This window comes from Petromyzon marinus, chromosome 22, assembly GCF_048934315.1.
Source record: "Petromyzon marinus isolate PM22_M1 ecotype Great Lakes invasive population chromosome 22, UKy_Petmar_22M1.pri1.0, whole genome shotgun sequence".
NCBI lineage: Eukaryota > Metazoa > Chordata > Hyperoartia > Petromyzontiformes > Petromyzontidae > Petromyzon > Petromyzon marinus.
Genome location: NC_133688.1, coordinates 21,002,171 through 21,028,646, shown reverse-complemented (window position 1 = coordinate 21,028,646; position 26,476 = coordinate 21,002,171). Strand labels below are relative to the sequence as shown.

The following is a 26,476-nucleotide window of genomic DNA, read 5'->3' as shown; positions in this document are numbered from 1 at the left end:
CGCAGCCGCCTCCTCGTCCTGCGACTCCGTGCGGCTCTAGTGGACACATAAATACAATAATAAATAATAAACCTCAATAGCTCTGCGCTCTGTGTGAGAGGCAGTGGGCGATGCTGGCGGGATGTTATTATTAATTCGTGGTTGCGCATAAACCACAGAGAATGTCTTAATCGCCGCGATTAATTATGAATTACTGGGAAGATCCTCCCACGTTACTCCTGGTGGCCATCCCCAACCACCATCCCACCGCTCCCCCCCCCCCAGGTCGCCTGCCCCCTCCATCACCCCCGCTCGTAATGGGCTGGGGGTAGAGTTAGTGTGGGAGGGCGGAGCGAGTCCCTTCTCAAGTGGTCATTAACTCCCCTCCCTCATTATCTCCCTCCTCCCCCTCCTCCTCCCTCCTCTCCTCGGGATCTCTTCCCGCTCCGTCTACGCTCGAGGCGTGCCCGCGCGGTGCACGTGGACAGGCGAGCGCAGAGACCCACACAGACGGACAGGCAGTGGAGGCGGACTGACTGACTGAGTGACCAGCAGGCCGGCAGGCAGGCAGGCAGGCGGACTGACTGCGTGACCAGCAGGCAGGCAGGCGGACTGACTGAGTGAGTGACTGGCAGGCCGGCAGGCAGGCAGGCAGGTAGGCGGACTGACTGGCTGAGTGAGTGACTGGCAGGCCGGCAGGTAGGCAGGCGGACTGACTGACTGAGTGACCAGCAGGCCGGAAGGCAGGCAGGCAGGCAGGCGGACTGACTGCGTGACCAGCAGGCAGGCAGGCGGACTGACTGAGTGAGTGACTGACAGGCCGGCAGGCAGGCAAGCAGGTAGGCGGACTGGCTGAGTGAGTGAGTGACTGGCAGACCGGCAGGCAGGCAGGCGGACTAACTGAGTGAGTGACCGGTAGGCAGGCAGGCGGACTGACTGAGTGACCGGCAAGTCAGCAGGCAGGCGGGACTGATGGTCAGGGACCGACACCACTCAAGTCAAGGAGGACAAACGGACGGACACATCGACAAACACATAGACACACAAATAGACACACACATAGACACACACAGACACACAAATAGACACACACATAGACACACAAATAGACACACACATAGACACACACGTAGACACACAAATAGACACACACATAGACACACATAGACACACAAATAGACGCAAATAGACACGCAAATAGACAAACACATAGACACACAAACAGACACACACATAGACACACAAACAGACACACACATAGACACACAAATAGACACACACATAGACACACAAATAGACAAACACATAGACACACAAACAGACACACACATAGACACACAAATAGACACACAAATAGACACACATAGACACACAAATAGACACACATAGACACACAAATAGACACACACATAGACACACACATTGACACACAAATAGACACACACATAGACAAACACATAGACACACATAGACACACAAATAGACACACACATAGACACACACATAGACACACACATAGACACACAAATAGACACACACATAGACACACAAATAGACACACACAGACACACACATAGACACACACATAGACACACAAATAGACACACAAATAGACACACACATAGACAAACAAATAGACACACACATAGACACACAAATAGACACACAAATAGACAAACACATAGACACACACATAGACACACACATAGACACACAAATAGACACACACATAGACAAACACATAGACACACATAGACACACACATAGACACACACATAGACACACACATTGACACACAAATAGACACACAAATAGACACCCAAATAGACACACAAATAGACACACACATAGACACACACATAGACACACACATTGACACACAAATAGACACACAAAAATAGACACACAAATAGACACACACAGACACACACATAGACACACATAGACACACACATAGACACACACATAGACACACAAATAGACACACACATAGACACACACATAGACACACATAGACACACATAGACAAAGACATAGACACACACATAGACACACGACGAGTCTCGTGCAAGGACGGCTGTCTGGGAATGTGGAGTTGATCCGCCCGAGGAGTCACTGAGACATGAGTTGGATTCCGGGTGCGGCGCGAGGGGGCACAGCGAGGCGCGGTCAAAGATCCCGGGCCTCGCTGTGGCTCCCTCTCCTCCTCCTCCTCCTGCTGCTGCTGCTGCTCACCCTGTGGGCCCTGGGGGTTGGTGGATCACGCGCCGCTCAGGTGAGAGGCGTCTCGCGGCATCAGCGCACCGCTCTCGCGCTCCGCTGACGCCACCGCGGCGCGGACTGCGGCCGTAGCGTGCCCCCCACTCAGAGTCTCACGACTAATGTTCGAGAGGGTCGTGCCACACACACGCGAGGTCGTTTTGACCACACGCGTGGTGTTGAAAGCGTTGACGCACCGGCTCCGTCTGCGTCTCAACGGGGGTGGGGGGTCACGATGGGGAGGGCGGTGTGGCTGTAGTGGCGACACTCGCGCCTCGCAGCACGAAGGGGTCTGGGTTCGATTGCCGACTCGGGCGCCGTTCTGTGTTCTGTGTGGGGTCTGGAGGAGTTCTCTCTCTGCCTGCTCTGCGGCGCGACCGGTAATGGCCCAAACACATTCCAATGCTGAACGAGTCCCTGCAAATCACTCTACCGGGTGTACACAGCAGCAGCAGCAGCAGCAACAACAACGCGCCCCTCTACCGCGACCATTTGGCAGTAGCCCCCTGAAGAAGAAGAAGAGTCTCGTGTGTGACTCAGTGAGACCCTTGCTGGGTGAAGGAGCGGGATAAACAACAACAACCACAACTCGCGGAGCGACCAGGCCATGTGCGCGAGACTCCAGCCTGAAGCTGCGTGTCTGGTGGGGGCTGGACGGAGAGAGAAGCGGGCACATGGAGACTCACGGGCCCCCCCCCCACTACCGGTGTCACGTCGCGACCAGCGGCCCCCCACGGCCCCCCACGGCCCCCACGGCCATCCCCGTGTGGCCCGGCGAGGCCGCGTGCGCTGCCGTTGCCTCGCGTGCCCCCCCCCGTGCCCCCCCCGCATGCCCCCCCCTATCGCGTGCCCCCGCCCCCTCCCCCGGCGTCGCTCTCTCGAACCGCGTGCGGGCACGGCGAGGAAATCCCACAGGAGGAGGAGGGGGAGGGGGGGAGGGGGAGGAGGGGGAGGAGGGGGAGGGGGGGAGGAGGGGGAGGGGGGAGGGGAGGAGGGAGGAGGAGGAGGAGGAGGAGGAGGAGGGGGAGGGGGGGAGGAGGAGGAGGGGGGGAAGGAAGAGGGGGTCGCCGCGCCCCACGACGACTGCTGGGGGGGGGGGGGCCCACGAGTTCCAAACCACAGCAGCAGCAGGAGCAGCATGCAAACAAAACTCAACCATCATCAGATCCTGAAGGACTGCACAGTGGGTCACCAGCAGAGTACATTCGACCAAATGTGACACGGCTGGCAACTGCAGCTGCAGCAGCAACGGCGGCGGCGATCGACGGCTGGGCAGCAGAAGCGAGCATGGGAGACGGCGCTGTGCAGTGACAGAGGGCTCCACAGCAGGGGTCACGTGAGCTCGAATGTAAGGTGATGGTGAACCAAGGTGATTATGATGCTTCTCTTGGTGCTCATGATGATGTTGATGATGACGATGTTGGTGTTCGTGTCTCTAGGAAGAGGAGTCGCCACTCGACTATCGTCCACCCCCCGCGCTCACCCCAACGCTGACCCCCAGCCTACCCCCGTGCCGGCCGGGACGCGACCCCCTGCGTGCTCCAGACCCCCGCTGGCAAGGGGATCCCCCTTCGCTTCGCCAGGAGTCCCCTTTGTTGTCCGGACCTCGCCGGGTCCGACTCCCTCGGCGCGCGGCGTTCGCAATGGGGGTTGACGGCGCATGGAGAGATGGGACGGGCCACCAAGAATTCGCGGGTCTAGACGACCTCCCGGGGACCCAGAAGGGATTTCAATTCGATCTCAGCGACCCCAACTCCTGTAACCCCGGCGACCCCAACTGTGAACTCAAAGACCCCGCTGACCCTTGCGACCCCAGTGACCCCAACTGTCCATTTGATCTCAATGAACTCAGTGACCAGGCTGACCCATGTGACCCCAGTGACCCACGCTGTCCATTTGACCCCAATGAACTCAGTGACCCCGTTGAACCATGCGACCCCAATGATTCCAACTGTCCATTGGACCCAAATGAACTCAGTGACCCCTGCGACCCCAACTGTCCATTTGACCCCAATGAACCCAGTGACCCCTGCGACACAAGTGACCCCAATTGCCCATTTGACCCCAATGAACTCAGTGACCCTGCTGACCAGTGCGACCCCAATGACCCCAAGTGCCCGTGTGAACCCAATTCCTTGTGTGACCCCAATGAACTCAATGACTCCAATGAAGCCAAGGATTCGGCCGATTCGCCCGACTCCCGTGACCCCGCCGATCCCTGTGACGTCAGCGAACCACTCGGTGACCCCATGGAACCCAGAGACCTCTGTGATCCCAATGACCCCGGCGAGCCAGAAGAACCCACGGAGCCTCCCGAACGGCGCCCCCTCGTCCTGTCGCCGAAGCGGGGCCCCCCTGGGGCGTCGGGGTCCCGCGGACCCCCAGGATCACGGGTAACACGCCACGTGATCAGTGACGCTGCGTGCCCCGTGTGTGAGGACGGGCGAGTGGTGGTGATGATTGTTAATGATGATGATTGTTAATGGTGATGGTGATGATTGTTAATGGTGATGGTGATGATTGTTAATGGTGATGATTGTTAATGGTGATGATTGTTAATGGTGATGGTAATGATTGTTAATGGTGATGATTGTTGATGGTGATGATTGTTAATGGTGATGGTGATGATTGTTAATGGTGATGATTGTTAATGGTGATGATTGTTAATGGTGATGATTGTTAATGGTGATGGTGATGATTGTTAATGGTGATGGTGATGATTGTAATGGTGATGGTGATGATTGTAATGGTGATGGTGATGATTGTTAATGGTGATGGTGATGATTGTTAATGGTGATGATTGTTAACGGTGATGGTGATGATTGTTAATGGTGATGATTGTTAATGGTGATGATTGTTAATGGTGATGGTAATGATTGTTAATGGTGATGATTGTTGATGGTGATGATTGTTAATGGTGATGGTGATGATTGTTAATGGTGATGGTGATGATTGTTAATGGTGATGATTGTTAATGGTGATGATTGTTAATGGTGATGGTGATGATTGTTAATGGTGATGGTGATGATTGTAATGGTGATGGTGATGATTGTAATGGTGATGGTGATGATTGTTAATGGTGATGGTGATGATTGTTAATGGTGATGATTGTTAACGGTGATGGTGATGATTGTTAATGGTGATGGTGATGATTGTAATGGTGATGATAGTGATAATTATGATGATGATGGTGATGCTCGTGATAATGCCATCATCACGAGCACCATCACCTTTTCAATCATGATCAGAGTGATGATAAATGACAATCATGATATCAGTACTATATTGATGATAATCATAATTGTTTATTTGATCATAGTGATAATGATAACATTTACGAAAGTAATGATGTTGATAATAAAAGTTGTGATAAAGTATTGACGATAATGCTGCTCATGATAAAGCAATGTTATTAATAAATATAGATGGACTAGTCCTAAATAAACTGCCAAATCGCTGCACGTGGCGCTAACGTTTTTTTAAATAAATAAATAAATGCACCGTTTAAAAATAAATTTATGCAAACCAACACACCTGAAGACGACCGTTTGTGTTGTGGTCGAAACGTCGTGAGAATTTGTATTGTTTTATATATATTTTATTATTTTGTTGTTTCCCTTCAGCGTGACTTTGCTGAAAGAACTAAGAATATAATGTTATTAATGTTTAACATGGAGGCTTTCACTACCGATATCATCTATAATCCAGGTTTTTGGGGTTAGATCGCGTAAATATATAAATGTATCGTTAAACCCGCCACAAATCTGTCTGGCGCCTGATGAAGCTAGTTGTAATTACTGGCGAAACGTCGTACTCGGTTTGTAAATGTTGTGGCTTGGCTCTCCAACACACAACTGGTGTGCTGTACTAGTGACGAATTGGCCACGTTCTGTTTACGTGACAACCCTTACTAGTTGGCTGTGTCGGGTGGTGGCGGGTTTAACGACACATTTATATATTGACACGATCTAACCCCAAAAAACCTGTATTATGGATTATTGATGATGATTATAATTATAACAGTAATGTATAAATGATTACAGTTATTATAAAGTTACGATGATGCTGATGATTAGTACATTATTGATAATTTTATAAATTTAATTAAGGACGGCACGAATATTAATTGTGGTGACAATCGTGGTATCAATATATTGAATTGTAATGACGATGCCATGGTGTTTGTGGTTAACCCTAAGCATGTGAACCAATATAACAGAAACGCTGAATGTGATCATTGTGATGATTATGGTAATTTATCAAAACATAATCAAAATAACACGTGTATTCATCATAGTATACTGCTGATAATGAGCATAATTATGATCAGATAACGACGTCACAGGGTAGCTGTATAAGTTACATTCCTACAGTCTACATTCTAGACTGTATTTCATTTCTCGTTACGCTTCTCTACTCTGCAGGGTACCGAGGGAGAGATGGGCGAGAAAGGGGACAAGGTGAGACCCCCACCATGCCTCCCCCCCATGAAGAGACCCCATTCATGTGGAGTCGGAGCCCCACCCCCTCACCTCAGCGCCCAGCGAGCCGTGGCGGCTCTGGTGGTGTCGAGGTGGCCGAGGGAGCTCATTGGGGCTCGCAGGGTTGAGTCGAGGCAATGCTCATAACAGTCGCCCCCCCCCCTTCTCTCTCCTTCCCCTCTCTCTCTCTGTTCTCTCCTCCATCTCTCTCCTCACTCTCTCGCCTCACTCTCTCTCACACCTCTCTTTGCTCTCTCCTCACTCTCTCTCTCCCCATCTCTCTCACACCTCTCTCTGCTCTCTCCTCCATCTCTCTCCCCCTCTCTCTCACACCTCTCTCTGCTCTCTCCTCCATCTCTCTCACACCTCCCTCTCTCACATCTCTCTCTGCTCTCTTCTCACTCTCTCACACCCTCTCTGTCTCTGCTCTCTCCTCCATCTCTCTCCCCCTTTCTCTCCCTCTCTCTGCTCTCTCCTCACTCTCTCTCACACCTCCCTCTCTCACACCTCTCTCTGCTCTCTCCTCCATCTCTCTCACACCTCCCTCTCTCACACCTCTCTCTGCTCTCTCCTCCATCTCTCTCACACCGCCCTCTCTCACACCTCTCTCTGCTCTCTCCTCACTCTCTCTCACCCTCTCTGTCTCTGCTCTCTCCTCCATCTCTCTCCCCCTCTCTCTCTCTCCCTCTCTCTGCTCTCTCCTCCATCTCTCTTCCCCTCTCTCTCCCTCTCTCTGCTCTCTCCTCCATCTCTCTCCCCCTCTCCCTCACACCTCTCTCTGCTCTCTCCTCCATCTCTCTCACACCTCCCTCCCTCACACCTCTCTCTGCTCTCTCCTCACTCTCTCTCTCCCCCTCTCTCTCACACCTATCTCTGCTCTGTCCTCCATCTCTCTCCCCCTCTCTCTCACACCTCTCTCTGCTCTCTCCTCACTCTCTCTCACACTCTCTGTCTCTGCTCCCCCCTTCCTCTCTCTCCCCCACTCTCTCCCTCTCTCTGCTCTCTCCTCCATCTCTCTCCCCCTCTCTCACACCTCTCTCTGCTCTCTCCTCACTCTCTCTCTCCTCACTCTCTCTCACACCTCTCTCTGCTCTCTCCTCCATCTCTCTCTCACACCTCCCTCTCTCACACCTCTCTCTGCTCTCTCCTCACTCTCTCTCACCCTCTCTGTCTCTGCTCTCTCCTCCATCTCTCTCTCACACCTCTCTCTGCTCTCTCCTCACTCTCTCTCTCTCTTCCTCTCTACTTTCTCCCTTCCCCTCTCCCCCCCACCAACCCACGCCCACCTGTAGGGGGATGAGGGCCCCCCCGGGCGAGTGGGGATGACGGGGGCATACGGCCCCCCGGGCCCCCCAGGGCCCCCCACCTTCCTCATCTGGAGCCACTCCCTAGAAGAGTGGGAGGAGTTCTTGGTGAGTTGAGAGCGATGGTGGTGATGGTGGTGGTATTCATGACACTAATGTCGGCGATGATGATGAAGATGTAGTTGTGATGTTGGTAGCGATGATGATGATGGTGTTGGCAGGGAAGGTGATTTGTGATGGTGACGCCAGACAGTGACAGACATCGCCGATAGTGATGTTGACGACGATGGTGGCTAGTGGTGATGCTGATGCTGGTGGTGATGATCATGATGATTACAGGACAGTGGCAGGTTGTGGCGATGACGATGATGTTGATGGTGATGTTGATGGCAGTGGCGATGATGATTACGCTGGTGGTGGTGGTGGCGGCAGCGGTGATAGTGATGGCGATGATGTTGATGGTGATGTTGATGGCAGTGGCGATGATGATTATGCTGGTGGTGGTGGTGGCGGCAGCGGTGATAGTGATGGCGATGTCAGATAATTGATGGCCGTGTCAGGCCGTGACGGCCATCGGTGGTGGTGATGATGATGTTGATGTGATAAAAGCGATGGTGGTGATGGTGGTGGTGGTGATGATGTTGATGTGATAAAAGCGATGGTGGTGATGTCATTCTCCCTCCCCTGTGCTCACAGAGAACCCCCTTCTACCGCGTGCTGTCCACGGGCTGGCCAGTGAGTTGTGACTCCCATCCCGTGGTGATGGTGGTGATGGTGATGGTGGTGATGATTGTTACTGATATCTGTATTGTATAAAATATGTTCCAATAGAGGCAAACAGCTTCATGGGCCCTTCCAGCTAAAATAAATTACATTGTACATTTTAAATGTGAATCACCCCCTCGTGTGCCGTGCCAACCTCCATCGGTGCTCTCTAGCAGCACTTTCCCCAAAAGTCCGTTCTGGCTATCCGGGGGATCTGTGTCATGATAGTTAGTTGCCTGTAAAGTAATTAGTTGAACCTGCCCTGGGCGATAATGGTGGTGGTGATTGTGATAATGTAGTTAGCGACTTTGCTGCAGGTGGTGATGATGTAGGGGAGTAAATTATTAGGTGATGAGGATGTTTGATGATAATGATGATTTCACCGAATCCTCTCTCGTTCCGTCTTTTGATTGGCAGAGGAAAGGAGAGGCGGGGCCTCCGGGATTTCAGGGCCTTCCCGGGCCCCCCGTAAGAACACCCTCCCCTGCCCCCCACAAACACAACCTCCGACATTCACCATCACAGTTCAACCGGTGTCAACGCCATCGTTATATTTTTATTTTATAATTTCCTCCAAGTTTTTTTTTTTTTATCGCGGGCCACCTTCTCGACGCCACGAGACCACGATCTCGGGATGTTACGGCGCGGTGCTGTTGTTGATTGGCAACGTTGTCCGACGTTTCGCTCCGCATGCAGTGCCATTCTCCCATCGTCGTCATCGTCAATCAGCCGTGGTCAATCCACTGCTGGATGGAGGCCTCGTTAAGCCGCCACCGCCTCTCACGACTGATTACAGCGCTACATCTCGGTGGACGTCCTCTCGGCAGGCGTTCCATTCCTTTAGCTGCTGCTCCGTTGTTAGTCTCGACCTTGGCCTCCATCGTACCGTCTGGCCGTGACGCGTTCTGCCCATGCCTCGCTTTGCTTCACAGTTTGATTGACGCCATTGATCCCAGGCGCGCGTCCGTGCTTCGTTGCGAACTATTTTTGTTAATCCATTGTGTCGTTGGTGACCACGTGTCTAACCCGTGCGTCATAGCAGAGAGTTCACACCCTGCCACGTGACTCAGATAGAGCACACCCGGCCACGTGACTCAGATAGAGTACACCCGGCCACGTGACTCAGATAGAGCACACCCGGCCACGTGACTCAGATAGAGCACACCCGGCCACGTGACTCAGATAGAGCACACCCGGCCACGTGATTCAGATAGAGCACACCCGGCCACGTGACTCAGATAGAGAACACCCGGCCACGTGACTCAGCGGCAGAGCGTGCGGCTTGCAATCCCAAGGTAACGAGTTAAAATCTTGGTTGGGGATTTGACTCATCATCCCATGATCTCTCTCTCTCTCCGGCATCGAGAAAAATATTGCCACTTAGTGGGTAAGTCAACAACGGTTATCATATGGATAGCATGGTCCTCGTCAAAGGAACGTGGAATTTACGCCACCGGCCCTGCAGCAGTCAAAACAGAGGAGGAGTCCCTGCACGTGGTGGTGACGCGATGGCACAGAGGTAGCACGTTCGCAAATTGTTGCCGCGGTTCGCGTCAGAAAGGCCACCCTGGTGAATACGCGGGAGCATGAAGGATAAAAACACGACTCGCCACCCCCTTCACCGTGCACGTTGGTGATCCCGTGACGTCATTCGAAACGAGTCGTCGGCCAATTGTCCAAAATTTGCCATGTTCGAAATGTTCCCCCGAAGAGCGATGGCGGCACACTGCAACATCGCCCCCCTGCAACCGCCCTGCGCTGTAGCAACGATGGCGGCGTCAATACCAAATGTACTCAGCTATTATCGAGCCGTATGATAATATTTTATCTTTCTGTACTAAAAAAAAAGTTTTGCTGGCTGGCTCGGACGGCCACGTCCTGAGGACGCGCGCGTGCCGGGCTGTTGCCACCACCATCATCATCATCATCGATTTGGCTTCGTGAGTCTCGGTGCTGGAGACTGTCCCGGGCCAGGCTGCGGGTGAGAGACAGGCGCGGGGAGTCGGGATAATTGTCCCCCCCTCTCCCCCACCGCCCCTCCCCCTAATAAAGTGGAGCCATCGCGTCCCCGGCTCCCCAGCGGATGTGACCGCGTGGTAATTACGGCGATTACTCCCCCCCTCCACCCGCCATGTAAGATTCGTGCAGACCCAACGAGCAGATAACTCCGGCTCTGAGCCTCCACACGTCAATCAGTTCACTTGTTGCGTTGTTTATTTATTTACTCACGAGACGACTCGCTGTGGCTCCTGCTGCTGCCACGTGGGGTTTTTTTATTTGTCAGATGTTGTCAGCCGACGTGATGATGGTGTCTCTCGCCCGCGTGTATCCTCTAAGCCACGTGCTCCTCTCACCGTCTCTCGGTGCAAACTCAGGCGTGGTTCTCACCATGCTTATCTGCGCCCTTTCCTGTAGAGCTGTTGTTGGGGTGTTTAGGGAATGACCTCTGACTGTGACACAGGCGGCGGGGAGGCTGTGCGTGTCACCTGCGGTGTGACCCAAGTGAATAACCAGCGCACCTAGTCCACAGACGATGACTCCATGACTCATGGTGGTGGTGGTGCTCGTGGATGACCGTGGTGATGATGTGATTGGTGTTGGTACTGCTGAGAGTGACGATGATGACAGCGGTGGTAGTGATGTTAATGATGACGATAGTGGTAGTGGTGGTCATGTTGATAGATATCGTCATGATTATTGATGATGAATATTACTTATTATGATGAGGATTATGATGATAGCAGTGTTGGTAGTGGCAATTATGTGGAGGATGTTGATGATGGTGATGTGATGGTAAAATTACAAAAATAGTTATGACAGCAGTGTTGATAATGGTGCTGGTGGTAATTTTACTGTAATGTCAATGAAGAAAATGATAGTGGCTGCTGATGATGATTGTACTCATCATGCTGGCGGTGATCGTGACAGCAGTGGTCGTGGTGTCGATGATGATGATGGAGGTTCGACTGACAAGGCCCTTTCTCCTTCACAGGGGCCTGATGGGGAGCGGGGGCCAGAGGGGCTCAGAGGGGACCCGGGGAAAGAGGTAGAAAGCGGGATGCACCGTGCGCCCCTTACCCCCTCGCTCCCCCCGCCCCTCCACACAGAGTCACCGCCGCAACTCGGCAGCAGCAAAGGGGGGAGCACAGCGACTGAACCCTCTCGCTTTGTGCTCCCCGTTGCAGGGCCCCGTTGGACCCCCTGGGAGACCTGGGCCCCCGGGTCGCTCCGCCTCGCAGGGGACCCCAGGGGTGAATGGACGCGCGGGACCCCGAGGAGTCCCCGGGGACACGGTAAGGGGTCCTGGCCCCCTGTCCCCTACCCCCGAAGCACGCCGCCCCCCCTCCCAAATGAACGCAACGCAATGCGGCGGCGGCAGCGCACAGGGGATGGTGCGCGGTGTGATGATGGTTGGTGACCTGACCACACCGGCTCCACCCCGTCTCCCTGCGCAGCAGTTTAAGTAATGGGGCAAGTTTCTTAAATCCGCGTCCTCCCCACCCCCCGCGCCTGCGTCCCACCACCCAGCAGTGTGCATGGGTCGCGTGCGGTGGGGTAAAGGGTGGCTACTCCCACCCCTTCCGAGGAAGAGTAGGCCAAATGCCCCAGGGCTGCGCCTTCACCCCTAGCTGGGGTCAGGAAGTACAATGACCTCATGGCCTACTGCTGCCATTCAAGGAGTCGTGTAGAAGACAAAGCCTCGTTCCCACTTGGCACTGGGGCTGTGCGGTACAATGCGCCAACAGCCCTGCACGATATTTTACTGGTAATATTTATATATATAAAGATGAGTTTCTTTAGCAGCAAATACGTCGCAATTATTAAAGGGGGTTTGTCTGTTACTCGATAGCGACTGATAGTGCAACTACTCATTTGCCTATTTACACGACTGGGTCAATAACTGAAGTGGCTTCAACGCTGAATTGCCATCAGGCCCTTCCACGGTGTAAACCAATCCAGTGTCTCACTCTTATCATCATATCAGTCTCTCGACTGGCCTCTCTATCCACGAGCTTTGAGGGATTAGGGCTATAGCCCGGAACGTCGCCTTTTGTATACTTTTGCTTTTAAGACTGCATACAGCGTTGTTCACGACCGTGTTGTGTTTCAATTAATTAATTGATTGAGCTTGTGCGCCACTGCCAACGCAGTAGCAGCGTCATCATCATCGCCACATTATTCGTGTAAAGACCCAATGACCTTATGACCTTTGCATCTCTGCCACCCCCCGTATCCCCTCCCCTGCCTGGCCCACTTTCCCTGGCAGGGTCCTCAAGGATACTCAGGGGACAAGGGACGCAAGGGGCAGAAAGGTTTTGCGGTAAGACAACCCGAAGCCTGTGTGTGTGTCTGTGTGTGTCTGTGTGTGTCGGTGTTTGTCTGTGTGTGTGTCGGTGTGTGTCTGTTTGTGTCTGTGTGTGTCGGTGTTTGTCTGTGTGTGTCTGTGTGTGTCTGTGTGTGTGTCTGTCGGTGTGTGTCTGTGTCTGTGTCTGTCTGTGTGTGTCTGCGTGTGTCCATCTGTCTGTCTGTGTGTGTGTCTGTGTGTATGACTTTCTGTGTGTATGTCTGTGTGTGCGTCTATCTGTGTGTGTGTCTGTGTGTGTGTGTCTACGTGTGTGTGTCTGTCTGTGTGTGTGTCTGTGTGTATGTCTTTCTGTGTGTATGTCTGTGTGTGTGGGGAGCGATAGTGTAGCGGTTAGCGCGCTGCGCTATGAACCCGGCGACACGGGTTCGATTCCCGCTCACGGCCAACACCAGTGACGATTTTCTTAACCGGTCCCGGGCCTCCCCTATGTCGACTCAGCCTCAAATGACTACCTGGTGCAGTGTGTAAACATTGCCACTAGGGAGACAAAGGCGGTCGGGCGTGGTGCTGGCCACCCACCCCCTCGTGTACCGTTACCGGCCTTCATAGGTGCTCGCTAACAGCACTTGCCCCTACAGTCTGTTAAGGCTATATGGGGGATCTTTGATCTTTTTCTTTGTCTGTGTGTGTCTGTGTGTGTCGGTGTTTGTCTGTGTGTGTCTGTGTGTCTGTGTGTGTGGCTGCGTCTGTGCGTGTGTGTCTGTGCGTGTGTGTCTGTGCGTGTGTGTCTGTGCGTGTGTGTCTGTGCGTGTGTGTCTGTGCGTGTGTGTCTGTGCGTGTGTGTGTGTGTCTGTGTGTGTCTGTGCGTGTGTCTGTGCGTGTGTGTCTGTGCGTGTGTGTCTGTGCGTGTGCGTCTGTGCGTGTGTGTCTGTGCGTGTGTGTCTGTGCGTGTAGGGTCTCCGTGGAGTGAGAGGCCCGCCTGGCGATAAAGGCGAGAAGGGATTAAAGGTAACGCCAATTATGGGGGGGGGGGGGGAGTTCCGGAACTCACCCCCCGCCCTCTAGAGCCCCCCCCCCGACCCGCCCCCCTCCTCCCCCCGTGAGCTGCCAAACAGAAGCAAACTCGGCACAGCGCCATGGGAACCGGCACACGTGGGGAAGGGCGACTCGCGACTCGAGCACGAGGGTGGCGTGTGGGGGTGTGTGGGGTGTGTGGGTGTGTGTGTGGGGGGATGTGGGGGTGTGTGGGGGTGTGTGGGGGTGTGTGGGGGTGTGGGGGTGTGGGGGTGTGTGGGGGGGGTGTGTGGGGGTGTGTGGGTGTGGGGGTGTGTGGGGTGTGTGGGTGTGTGGGGGTGTGTGGGGGTGTGTGGGGTGTGTGGGTGTGTGGGTGTGTGTGGGGGTGTGTGGGTGTGTGTGGGGGTGTGTGGGGGTGTGGGGGTGTGTGGGGGTGTGTGGGGTGTGTGGGTGTGTGGGTGTGTGTGGGGTGTGTGGGTGTGTGGGTGTGTGTGGGGGTGTGTGGGTGTGTGTGGGGGTGTGTGGGGGTGTGGGTGTGTGGGTGTGTGTGTGGGTGTGTGTGGGGGTGTGGGGGTGTGTGGGGTGTAGAGAAGAGATGGAGTGATGTGGTACAGGAGGATGTGGAGCTGAATGGACTTGCCGATGACCGGTACCAGCAGTGCCAAGCTCGGCCTCTGTGGAGGGGGAGGCTCGCGAAGGACGCCGCTGCTGCTGCTGCTGGGTAGTTGCAGGCAGTCGCCCTCCAGCAACAGCGGAGGGCAGAGGAGCGACGCTCACAACAGCGAGCGGAGCGCCAGGCAGTTAAAACACAGAGAGTTGCCACAGTGGGGAGCACAGCTGGTACATCTGCGGGTCATATCAGTAAGTCAACCCATGGCACCTGCTGGGTCTGTCCCGTGACCTCCTGCCAGCGAGCCTTCAACACTCCACGCGGCCTCAAAGTGCACCTAGCCTGGCACAAGCACCGTGGTGACGCCACCGCCACTGAGCGATGAACGGCGTTGTTGTGTGGGGGTGTGAGTGGGAGTGTGAGTGGGAGTGTGAGTGGGAGTGGGAGTGTGAGTGGGAGTGTGAGTGGGGGTGTGAGTGGGAGTGTGAGTGGGAGTGTGAGTGGGGGTGGGAGTGTGAGTGGGAGTGGGAGTGTGAGTGGGAGTGTGAGTGTGAGTGGGAGTGTGAGTGGGAGTGTGAGTGGGAGTGTGAGTGGGAGTGTGAGTGGGAGTGTGAGTGGGAGTGTCGCGGGGGTGTTAAGTGCGGTGTTGTAGGGAGCGGTTGTGGAGCGGTTAGCGCGCTGCGCTACGAACCCGGCAACCCGAGTACACAGCCAACATCGTTGGCCGATGTCTCATTCAGGTCGATTCGGCCTCAGTTGATGCGGCTGGGTGCGGTGCTGGCCACCCACCCACCCCCTCGTGTGCCGTGCCGGCCTTCATAGCTGCTACTCGCTAACAACATTTGCCCCAACAGTCTGTTAAGGCTACCCGGGGGATCTGTGTCTGTGGGGAGTAGATGGGCGAGGGGGAGACATTGCTACTGTCACCACGGCTCGCTCAGTAACTTGTGAATGGCAGTCGATGCGCCCTCCCCCCCCCCAATCATTCTACTCCCACCCCCCCCCCCGTAATTATCGCCCGTGCTGTTGCCGAGAGCAAAGTGGGTGACACGGGCCACGGAGCCGTCTTTACACTCGGCCAGAGTCGCTCTTTGGCCACTCTGAAGTTTACAAAGAATTACTGGAAATATTACAAAGAAAAGACGCTCGGAGTAATACTTCATATTATAAACTGAAATGATAAACAATGTGCAGCTTACGTGACTTTACCGAAAGAACCAAAGAAGATGAATCCTTGCAGTCACGAAAGCTTTAAATCGAAATGTGCAGCTCTTTGTCAGTCCACTGCTGGATGAAGAAATCCCCACGCAGTGTCGGTGGCCACGGCCATACACCGAGGGGTGTATACTAGACGTGATGTGCCGGGTACAGAAACATTTTCCGGGATGCCAACTTCGGATCTGGCCCGGCCGAAATGAATCGGTTTGCCATTGTACGCGTGCTGACTTTTCTCCGTGGAGAAACAGCAGCAGCACGGCAAGTTGCTTCGTGAATCCATCTGTGCATGGCTTCGAGCGTTATCCCTTCCTGTACGGCGCGTCGCTGGGTTGTCGCTGGCCAAACCCCCCACAGCAGCAGCAGGGTCCTCCTGAGAGCGAGCCTCAAGACTCGCTGCGGCTCTCCTGCAGGGTAAATACCAATCCCGTCTCGCCCTCTGTCGTCCCCAGGGCAGTGACGGAGACGAAGGATTCCCTGGGGGATACGGAATGCCGGTACGGATCGCTCCACCACACGTGCGCACACAAACACACACGTGCGCACACACAAGTATACACAAAATACATACGCACAAATATCCCCCTTATAGCCTTTAGCAGGCTCTTGGGGCAAGTGCTGTTAGCGAGTAGCACCGATGAAGCTACTAAGGCCGGCACGGCAGAAGAGGGAGCGGTGTGGCCAGAACCACGCCCGGCCGGAGGGTTGGTTGCGCGGTGCAACAACCACTGAGCCCACCGCTCCCCACACACACACAGGTGTACAACAGCAAAGATCCCCCATAGAGCCTTTTACAGACTCTTTGGACGAGTGCTGTTAGCAAGCACCGAATGATGAATGTCACAGCACACGAGGGGGTGGGTAGCCAGGACCCCGCCCGATCGCCTCTGTCTCCGCAATGTTGATGTTGACACACCACGCCAGGACATCGTTTTTAAGGCTCATTCGAACCCAAGGAAGGGAGAATAGAACGTTAGTCCCCCGAGTTCGTAGTGCAGTGCGCTAACCACTGCGCCACCGCTCCACACATGAACACGCACCACGTGTGCCCTGCGCTCCGTGCGCTTTTGCTCGCTCATCCTTGAAACGCGCACACCGGATGGAGAGGTCTCTCTCTGTAATGGCCTTGATGATGATGGATGATGATGATGGTGGTGGTGGTTATTATCGTGCAATGTGCGCCAGATATTGCCTCGCGGCTGTTTGGCCTGCAGACCTCCGTGTTTGATTCAGGGGCCCCTATATCGGACACCAACCCATAATGATTACCCTCGCATTGCTCGCCTCATCACTCCATTCGCAATTAAACAACACCAAGACAAAGATCCCACCGTGGAGCCTTTAACAGACTGTAGGGGCAAGTGCTGTTAGCGAGCAGCACCTATGAAGGCCGGCACGGCACACGAGGGGGTGGGTGGCCAGCACCACGCCCGGCCGCCTTTGTCTCCTTAGTGGCGATGTTCACTACACTACACCGCTACGCCAGGTACTCGGTTGCCGACTGAGATCTCAGCAGCACTCCGTGTGGGGTCCGGGCCGGGGGTCGGGGGTGACATTGAGGGTTGGGGGGTGGGGAGGGAGGGAGGGAGGGAGGGAGGGGGAGGGGGGATACCTGCTGGGGGAAGGGCGGGGCACTGTGCCCCCCCCCCTTTTCTCCTCTTCCTGTCCCCACTGAGCCACTGAGCACATCGTAGGCGGTGAAGATGGTGGTCGTGATGATGATCGTAGCGATGGTGGGGATCCTGATGATGGCCAATGATGATGATGATTGTGATGATTATCATGATGGTGGATTTTTGTTGCAGGGCATGCTAGGACGACGTGGTCCCCGTGGTCCGCCTGGGCTGTTGGGACCTGAGGTGATGCACAGACACGCACTCACCTGTACTCGCACACACTTGTAGACCCGCCAGTGCACACACCTGTACACGCGCATGTGACCACACACATACACACTCGTCTGTACGCATACACCTGTACGCATACACCTGTACGCATGCACCTGTGCGCATACAGCTGTATACTCACCAATAAAGACACCCCTGCACACCTGTACTCTGAGCTATGTACACTCATCTGTACACACACTCTCACCTGTATACACATGTACACACACGTGCGAACCTGTACGTACACCTATTCCCGTACCTGTAGACACATCTGTTCGCACTATGGTCACCCGCTCAAGGCCAACGCCGGTGACGATTATCTTAACCAGTCCTGGGCCTCCTCTAGGTCGACTCAGCCTCAAATTAGTACCTGGTATGGTGTGTAAATATCGCCACTGGGGAGACAAATGCAACGGGGCGTGGCGCTGGCTCAACCACCCCCTCGTGTGCCGTTCTGGCCTTCATAGGTGCTGCTCGCTAAGAGTATGTTAAGGACATGCGGGATATCTTACTGGTAGGAACCTCTGGTTACACCAGCCCACAGGGGATTATTGTGTCCGTCCGTCGTGCATCCAAAAATGGGAGGGGTGGGGCTGGGTGGAGAGGGGAGGGTGGGGAGGGGCTGGGTGGGGAGGGAGGGGCTGGGTGGGGAGGGGAGGGTGGGGAGGGGCTGGGTGGGGAGGGAGGGGCTGGGTGGGGAGGGGTGGGGCTGGGTGGGGAGGGGCTGGTCACCCCGTGGTGCCCTTATAAAACTCAACGTTTAACCTACTCACGCCGGCTTGTGCCCGCCCTCACAGTCGGGCATATTTGCGGAATACACCACGTGGTGCCGCCGTTGACCCTGGCCATTGACCGAGCAACCCAACGTTCCTACCAGCCTACTCCGCAGGAACGTGTTTAATTTATCTTTGTATCGGTGTGTACAGGTGGGTCACGTGTATGTCGACGTGCCCCATAGGCACACGCGTGTTCACACACCTGGTCTCTCACAGCACTTGGTCACTCACACGCCTGGTCACTCACACACCTGGTCACTCACACACCTGGTCACTCACAGCACCTGGTCACTCACACACCTGGTCACTCACAGCACCTGGTCACTCACAGCACCTGGTCACTCACACACCTGGTCACTCACACGCCTGGTCACTCACACACCTGGTCACTCACTCACCTGGTCACTCACACACCTGGTCACTCACTCACCTGGTCACTCACACACCTGGTCACTCACAGCACCTGGTCACTCACACACCTGGTCACTCACACACCTGGTCACTCACACACCTGGTCACTCACACACCTGGTCACTCACACGCCTGGTCACTCACACACCTGGTCACTCACAGCACCTGGTCACTCACACACCTGGTCACTCACACGCCTGGTCACTCACAGCACCTGGTCACTCACACACCTGGTCACTCACAGCACCTGGTCACTCACAGCACCTGGTCACTCACAGCACCTGGTCACTCACACACCTGGTCACTCACAGCACCTGGTCACTCACTCACCTGGTCACTCACACACCTGGTCACTCACTCACCTGGTCACTCACAGCACCTGGTCACTCACAACGCCTGGTCACTCATACCTGGTCACTCACTCACCTGGTCACTCACACACCTGGTCACTCACACACCTGGTCACTCACACGCCTGGTCACTCACACACCTGGTCACTCACACGCCTGGTCACTCACACGCCTGGTCACTCACTCACCTGGTCACTCACACACCTGGTCACTCACACACCTGGTCACTCACAGCACCTGGTCACTCACTCACCTGGTCACTCACACGCCTGGTCACTCACAGCACCTGGTCACTCACACACCTGGTCACTCACACACCTGGTCACTCACACACCTGGTCACTCACTCACCTGGTCACTCACAGCACCTGGTCACTCACACGCCTGGTCACTCACACGCCTGGTCACTCACACGCCTGGTCACTCACACGCCTGGTCACTCACACACCTGGTCACTCACACGCCTGGTCACTCACAGCACCTGGTCACTCACTCACCTGGTCACTCACACACCTGGTCACTCACACGCCTGGTCACTCACAGCACCTGGTCACTCACACACCTGGTCACTCACACACCTGGTCACTCACAGCACCTGGTCACTCACACACCTGGTCACTCACACACCTGGTCACTCACACGCCTGGTCACTCACACGCCTGGTCACTCACACACCTGGTCACTCACACGCCTGGTCACTCACAGCACCTGGTCACTCACAGCACCTGGTCACTCACACACCTGGTCACTCACACGCCTGGTCACTCACAGCACCTGGTCACTCACAGCACCTGGTCACTCACACACCTGGTCACTCACACACCTGGTCACTCACTCACCTGGTCACTCACACACCTGGTCTCTCACAGCACCTGGTCACTCACACACCTGGTCACTCACACACCTGGTCACTCACACACCTGGTCTCTCACAGCACCTGGTCACTCACACACCTGGTCACTCACACACCTGGTCACTCACACGCCTGGTCACTCACACGCCTGGTCACTCACACACCTGGTCACTCACACGCCTGGTCACTCACACACCTGGTCACTCACACACCTGGTCACTCACACACCTGGTCACTCACAGCACCTGGTCACTCACAGCACCTGGTCACTCACACACCTGGTCACTCACTCACCTGCTCACCGTGAACGAGTGCTAACGGCGCGACACGCGTGTCCTCCAGGGCGGATATGGAGACGAGGGGAGGTATGGAGCACGAGGCAAGACGGTGAGAGTCCCTCTTGGAGTAAACGATCGTTATCTGGCTCACTAATAAATTATAAATACCGTACTCACTGGATTATAAGGCGCTCCGGAAATTAAGACGCACCCCAAAACGTCGCCCGGTGTCAATAAAGTTATACAGATCGAGTCACACCAGAACCCCTTCGCATCATCGTCACAGTGACTATTATCTGAACCCGTCCTGGGCCTCCCCTAGGTCGATTCAGCCTCAAATGAGTATCTGGTGCGGGGCGGCCGGGCGTGGTGCTGGCCACCCACCCCCTGGGGCACCGTGCCGGCCTTCACAGGTCCTACTCGCCAACAGCACTTGCCCCAACGGCCTGTTGCGGCTATACGGGTGGGGGGGGGGGTCTTTGTCTGTGTCGTGTGTCACGGGGAGGAGTGGGGACACCTCATGTCGAGTTGTCGCTGTCGGAGCCAAACTCTCGCGCCAAGTTGCGTGGGTGTGTGGGACTCACCCTTGTCGTCGTTGTTGTTGTTGTTGTTTGTTGCTGAAGGGTCAGAGGGGTCCCCCGGGGACCAAGGGGATCAAGGGTTACCCCGGCCCACGGGTGAGACATCCCCCCCCCCCCCGAGTGACATCCCCCGTGGAGACGGAGCGCTGAAGTCGCCTCGTGTGCTGGGTCTGGCTGCGTTGTCGCCTCGCTGGATCGTGAGGGGTGGCGACCAGGCTCGGGGAGGGCTTCAGCCAGCAGCGGATAGAGCAATGGCTGACGAATCCCTCTCCTCCCTCTCCACTTTGCTCTCTCGCAGGGGGATCACGGGAGCGCGGGTCCCCCGGGCTTCGCGGGGCTCCAGGTGAGACGGCAGTGTGCCTGTGTCACTGGGGAGACAAAGGCGGCTGTGCGCGGTGCTGGCCACCCACCCACCCCCGAGCTGGCCTTTCTAGGTGCTCACTCGCTCAAAGAACTTGCCCCGACAGTCTGTTGAGGCTATCCGGGGGATTTGATTTAAAGCTTTCGTGACTGCAGGGGTTCATATTCTTGGTTCTTTCGGTAAAGTCACCACGTAGAAGGGAAATAATAAAATAATAAAAATACAACATAATATAACAAAACTCTCACGACGTTTCGGCCACAACGCAAGCAGCCGTCCTCAGGTGAGGAAACAGAACTGTCGGAAAGACAGCGTCCTAATGAACACTGCTAAGCTTGGCAGCGTATTTTAAGCTGGGTGGGAGGAGGAGAGAGCCTTGAAAAAGGAGTTTACATATCAACAGAAGAATGTAGCATATTGATGACAAATGCAGATATGGGGTTAGTCACTCCTTGTGGAATGTGTAGGCGGTGGGTTGTCCCAAAGTCATATGATGCTCGTGTATTATGTAGGATTAGCAGTAATAAAGGGAGCGAAATGTTAATTATAAAGAACTGCAGCAGCCAAACCACCGCGTATCAAGCTCATGCATTGTGTGGAAGGAGTGACTAACCCCATATCTGCATTTGTCATCAATATGCTAAATTCTTCTGTTATGTAAACCCCTTTGTCAAGGCGCTCTGCGCTAAAAGACGCTGCCAAGCTTAGCAGTGTTCATTGGAGCACTGTCTTTCCGACAGTTCTGTTTCTTCACCTGAGGAAGGCTACTTGTGTTGTGGCCGAAACGTCGTGATAATTTAATTATGTCATGTTTTATTTTTATTATTTTATTATTTCCCTTCTACGTGACTTTACCGAAAGAACCAAGAATATGTATCCGGGGGATCTTTGTGTTTGTGTTGTTGTTGTTGTTGCTCACAGCTACGAGTGGGGAGCACACCTGGTGTGCATCTGGCGGTCAACTCAGTCAGCCAACCTAGGCCACCTGCAGTCTGCCCCGTGACCTGCTCTCAGCGAGCCTTCGACACTTCACGTGGCCTTGGAGTGCACCTAGCCTGGCACAGGCACCGTGGCGACGTCACCGCCACTTAGTGACGAATGGCGGTTGTTGTTGTTGTCGTCTTGTTCCAGGGACCCTCCGGTGCCCCTGGCTCCTGGGGTCTCAAGGGAACCCACGGCTTGCAGGTGATCCACACTCGACACACACACACAACACCTGTACACGTACTCTCTCACACACAGACAAAGATCCCCCGTGTAGCCTCAACAGAATGTTGGGGCAAGTGCTGTTAGCGGGCACCTATGAAGGCCCGCACGGCACGCGAGGGGGTGGGTGACCAGCACCACCCCCAGCCGCCTTTGTCTTCCCAGTGCTAAAGTTTTTTACACAGCGTACTAGGTACTCATTTAAGGTCGCGTCGACCCAGGGGAGGCCCAAGGCCAGTTCAGATATTCTGAATTCGAACCCGGGTCGCTGGGTTCGTAGTGCAGTGCGCTAACCACTGCGCCACCGCTCCCCGAATACACGCACGCACGCTGACACACACACGTGGGTGATGAATTGCTACACACACACATAAATATTAAATGATTGCTAGATCAGCGATCACACCTCCTGATTCGATACAAACAATAAAGCAACAGGGATTGCCTCTCCCCTTAGAGAGAGAGAGGAAGAGAGCGACAGCCAGAGAATAAAAATGCGTTGAATTATTAATCTCCGTGTAGTTACACATGTGTCTGTGTGTGTGTCTGTGTGGGTGTGTCTGCGTGTGTCTGTGTGTCTCTCTGTGTGTATCTGTGTGTGTGTGTCTGTGGGTGTCTATGTGGGTGTGTCTGCGTGTGTCTGTGTGTGTATCTGTGTGTGTGTCTGTGTGGGTGTGTCTGCGTGTATCTGTGTGTGTCTGTGTGTGTATCTGTGTGTGTGTCTGCGTGTGTCTGTGGGTGTCTGTGTGTGTCTGTGTGTGTATCTGTGTGTGTGTGTCTGCGTGTGTCTGTGGGTGTCTGTGTGGGTGTGTCTGCGTGTGTCTGTGGGTGTCTGTGTGTGTATCTGTGTGTGTGTCTGTGTGTGTCTGTGTGTGTCTGTGTGGGTGTGTCTGCGTGTATCTGTGTGTGTCTCTGTGTGTGTCTGTATGTGTGTCTGTGTGTGTCTATGTGCCTCTCGTGTCTTGCTATGTGTGTCTGTGTGTGTGTGTGTGTCTGTGTGGGTGTGTCTGCGTGTGTCTGTGTGTGTCTCTGTGTGTATCTGTGTGGGTGTCTGTGTGTGTGTCTGTGTGGGTCTCTGTGTATATGTCCGCATGCTTGTGAGTTTGCATTGCTATGTGTCTATCTGCGTGTCTGTGTATCTGCATGTCTATGTGTCTCTGCGTGTGTCTGTCTCCGTGTCTCTGTGTGTATCTCTGTGTCCGTGTGTCTGCCTATATGTCTATCTGTGTGTCTATCTGTGTGTCTGTGTATCTGCATGTCTATGTGTCTCTGCGTGTGTCTGCCTATATGTCTATCTGTGTGTCTATCTGTGTGTCTGTGTATCTGCATGTCTATGTGTCTCTGCGTGTGTCTGCCTATATGTCTATCTGTTTGTCTATCTGTGTGTCTGTGTATCTGCATGTCTATGTGTCTCTGCGTGTGTCTGCCTATATGTCTATCTGTGTGTCTATCTGTGTCTGTGTGCAGGGAGTTCCTGGTCTTGACGGGTTGCCAGGGGACACGGGAGACCCGGTTCGTCTCGCAACCAGCCAGGCCCCCACTCCCTTGACGAATTCCATCATTCACTATCACCCATACACTCACACGGAGACCCATAGACTCACACAGAGACCATAGACTCACACAAAGACCCATAGACTCACACGGAGCCCATAGACTAACAGGAAGACCCATAGACTCACACGGAGACCCATAGACTCACACAAAGACCCATAGACTCACACGGAGCCCATAGACTAACAGGAAGACCCATAGACTCACACGGAGACCCATAGACTCACACAAAGACCCATAGACTCACACGGAGCCCATAGACTAACAGGAAGACCCATAGACTCACACAGAGACCCATAGACTCACACAAAGACCCATAGACTCACACAGAGACCCATAGACTCACACGGAGCCCATAGACTAACAGGAAGACCCATAGACTCATAAGGAGACCCATAGACTCACACGGAGACCCATAGACTCACACAGAGACCCATAGACTCACACGGAGCCCATAGACTTACAGGAAGACCCATAGACTCATAAGGAGACCCATAGACTCACACGGAGACCCATAGACTCACACGGAGCCCATAGACTAACAGGAAGACCAATATACTCATAAGGAGACCCATAGACTCACACGGAGACCGATAGACTCACACAAAGACCCATAGACTCACACAGAGACCCGTACCAAATATTCTGGCCACACCATGGCGTTTGGTGAATTGAGATTTGATTTCGGGGGATGGAGGCCAGGGGGTGTGGGTAGGGTCACTAAGGGTGAGGCAACCATAACAGGTGTCCTTGATATTCGTGTATCCCCTCTTTATTCTCCATGCAGGGCCCTGAAGGAACAAAAGGGGTCCATGGGGAGTGGGGTCCAACAGGGGACAAGGTTAGTGTTGCTTTGTCGTGGTGGTGGTGATGTTGGTGAGGGTGATGGTGGTAGTGATAATAATGGTTGTGGTGATGATGATGGTGGTAGTGGTCCAGATGGTGGGGATAATTGTGGTGGTGGTGGTCAAGATAGTGGTGATAATTGTGGTGGTGGTGATGGTGGTGATAATTGTGGTGGTGGTCAAGATAGTGGTGATGGTGATGATAATTGTGGTGGTGGTGGTGATGATGGTGGTGAGCCGTACTCTTTGTTTTCCAGGGTGACCCTGGGAACTTGGGCCCCCTGGGACCTAAAGGAGACCAGGTGAGTTGACTCACATCTTCCCACCTCGCGCGTTTAACTCACCTGTGGAACTTATCTGTCTAACTCATCACGGCTGAATTTCACATCAGCGTCTCGCTCGAACATCGGGGATCTATCCCGGGACTCTTCCCGAGGCGCCACCGGTGTGGAGGTGGGGGGGGGGGGTTAGGGGGGGGTTGAAGGGGGGGTTGAGGGGGGGCTTTATCCGTCAGAATTGGATGGACACATCGGGACGGTGTGAAGAGAAATGCAATGATAATCGTAGTCTCTGTGTAAACGTGACCATCTCGTCGGGTGGTGGAGGGCTCCATGACAACGGTGTCACCACGCAATCCCTGCGCACACCGACTCAGTGCGTCGGCTTCGAACGCGGGCGCGTTCCGGCGAACATTGTCCTCAAGCTTCCAGGCAGTCCTGGTAACGTCACACCACTTGGTAGCTGGGGAGTGGAGGTTGACGTGACCATTGGTTAACGACGATGTGGTGATTGTGGCTTCTCTCTGACATTGAATACTGGCGTCCATCATCATCATCATCACCACCATTATCACCATGATTATTATCATTACCACCACCATCACCATGACTGTCATCATCACCACCATCACCATGATTATCATCATCACCACCACCATCACCATGATTATCATCACCACCACCATGATTGTCATCATCCCCATCATCCCCCCCCCCTCCCACAGGGAGTGACTGAAAGAGGCCAGAAGGGGGACACGGGACCCCCCGGGTCAAAGGTGAGCCCCCCCCCCCCAGTCCCACCTTGCCCCCTAATCCACGCTCACAAGGTCTCTACCATCACCACTATCATCTCCATCGTCGCGTATATCCTCATTCATAACGCGAGCCGCCTTTGTCTCCCCCAGGGCGACCCTGGGGCCCCAGGCCCTGGGGGTCATCGAGGCCCCCGGGGGGCGGATGGCGAAGTGGGGGCCAGGGGGGAGGAGGGGCCCGAGGGGGAGCCGGGACCCCCCGTGAGTTGGGGTCTGGGAGTCAGGGATGGGGGCGGGGGGAGGTCGTGGCGTGTGTGGACTCAGTGTGGGGAGCGGTGGTGCAGCGGTTAGCGCGCCGCGCTACGAACCCAGTGACGCGCTCCAGTGACTGGTACCGGTGTGTACACATT

The 26,476-nt window shown here is 54.5% G+C and overlaps 1 protein-coding gene across 1 annotated transcript; it reads left to right on the top strand.

Annotated features, from left to right (window-relative positions):
* The first annotated feature begins 459 nt into the window (after positions 1 to 459).
* Positions 460 to 21,545, top strand: LOC116944822 (uncharacterized). Its single transcript, XM_076068882.1, has 14 exons — positions 460 to 2,254; positions 3,678 to 4,631; positions 6,663 to 6,698; positions 8,012 to 8,131; positions 8,720 to 8,758; positions 9,206 to 9,256; positions 11,974 to 12,081; positions 13,056 to 13,109; positions 14,049 to 14,102; positions 16,386 to 16,430; positions 17,739 to 17,792; positions 20,554 to 20,598; positions 21,113 to 21,166; positions 21,369 to 21,545. The coding sequence occupies exons 1-14, from the start codon at positions 2,102 to 2,104 to the stop codon at positions 21,543 to 21,545; spliced, it is 1,944 nt and encodes a 647-aa protein (XP_075924997.1). The 5' UTR covers positions 460 to 2,101.
* Positions 21,546 to 26,476: the final 4,931 nt, after the last annotated feature.

Bases quoted from the DNA above. Each gene is read 5' to 3' on its own strand.
- LOC116944822 (XM_076068882.1), top strand. From the start codon at position 2,102: ATGAGTTGGATTCCGGGTGCGGCGCGAGGGGGCACAGCGAGGCGCGGT. The intron at 12,082-13,055 runs GTAAGGGGTCCT...TTTCCCTGGCAG, and splicing joins GAGGAGTCCCCGGGGACACG to GGTCCTCAAGGATACTCAGG. The intron at 14,103-16,385 runs GTAACGCCAATT...TGTCGTCCCCAG, and splicing joins AAGGCGAGAAGGGATTAAAG to GGCAGTGACGGAGACGAAGG.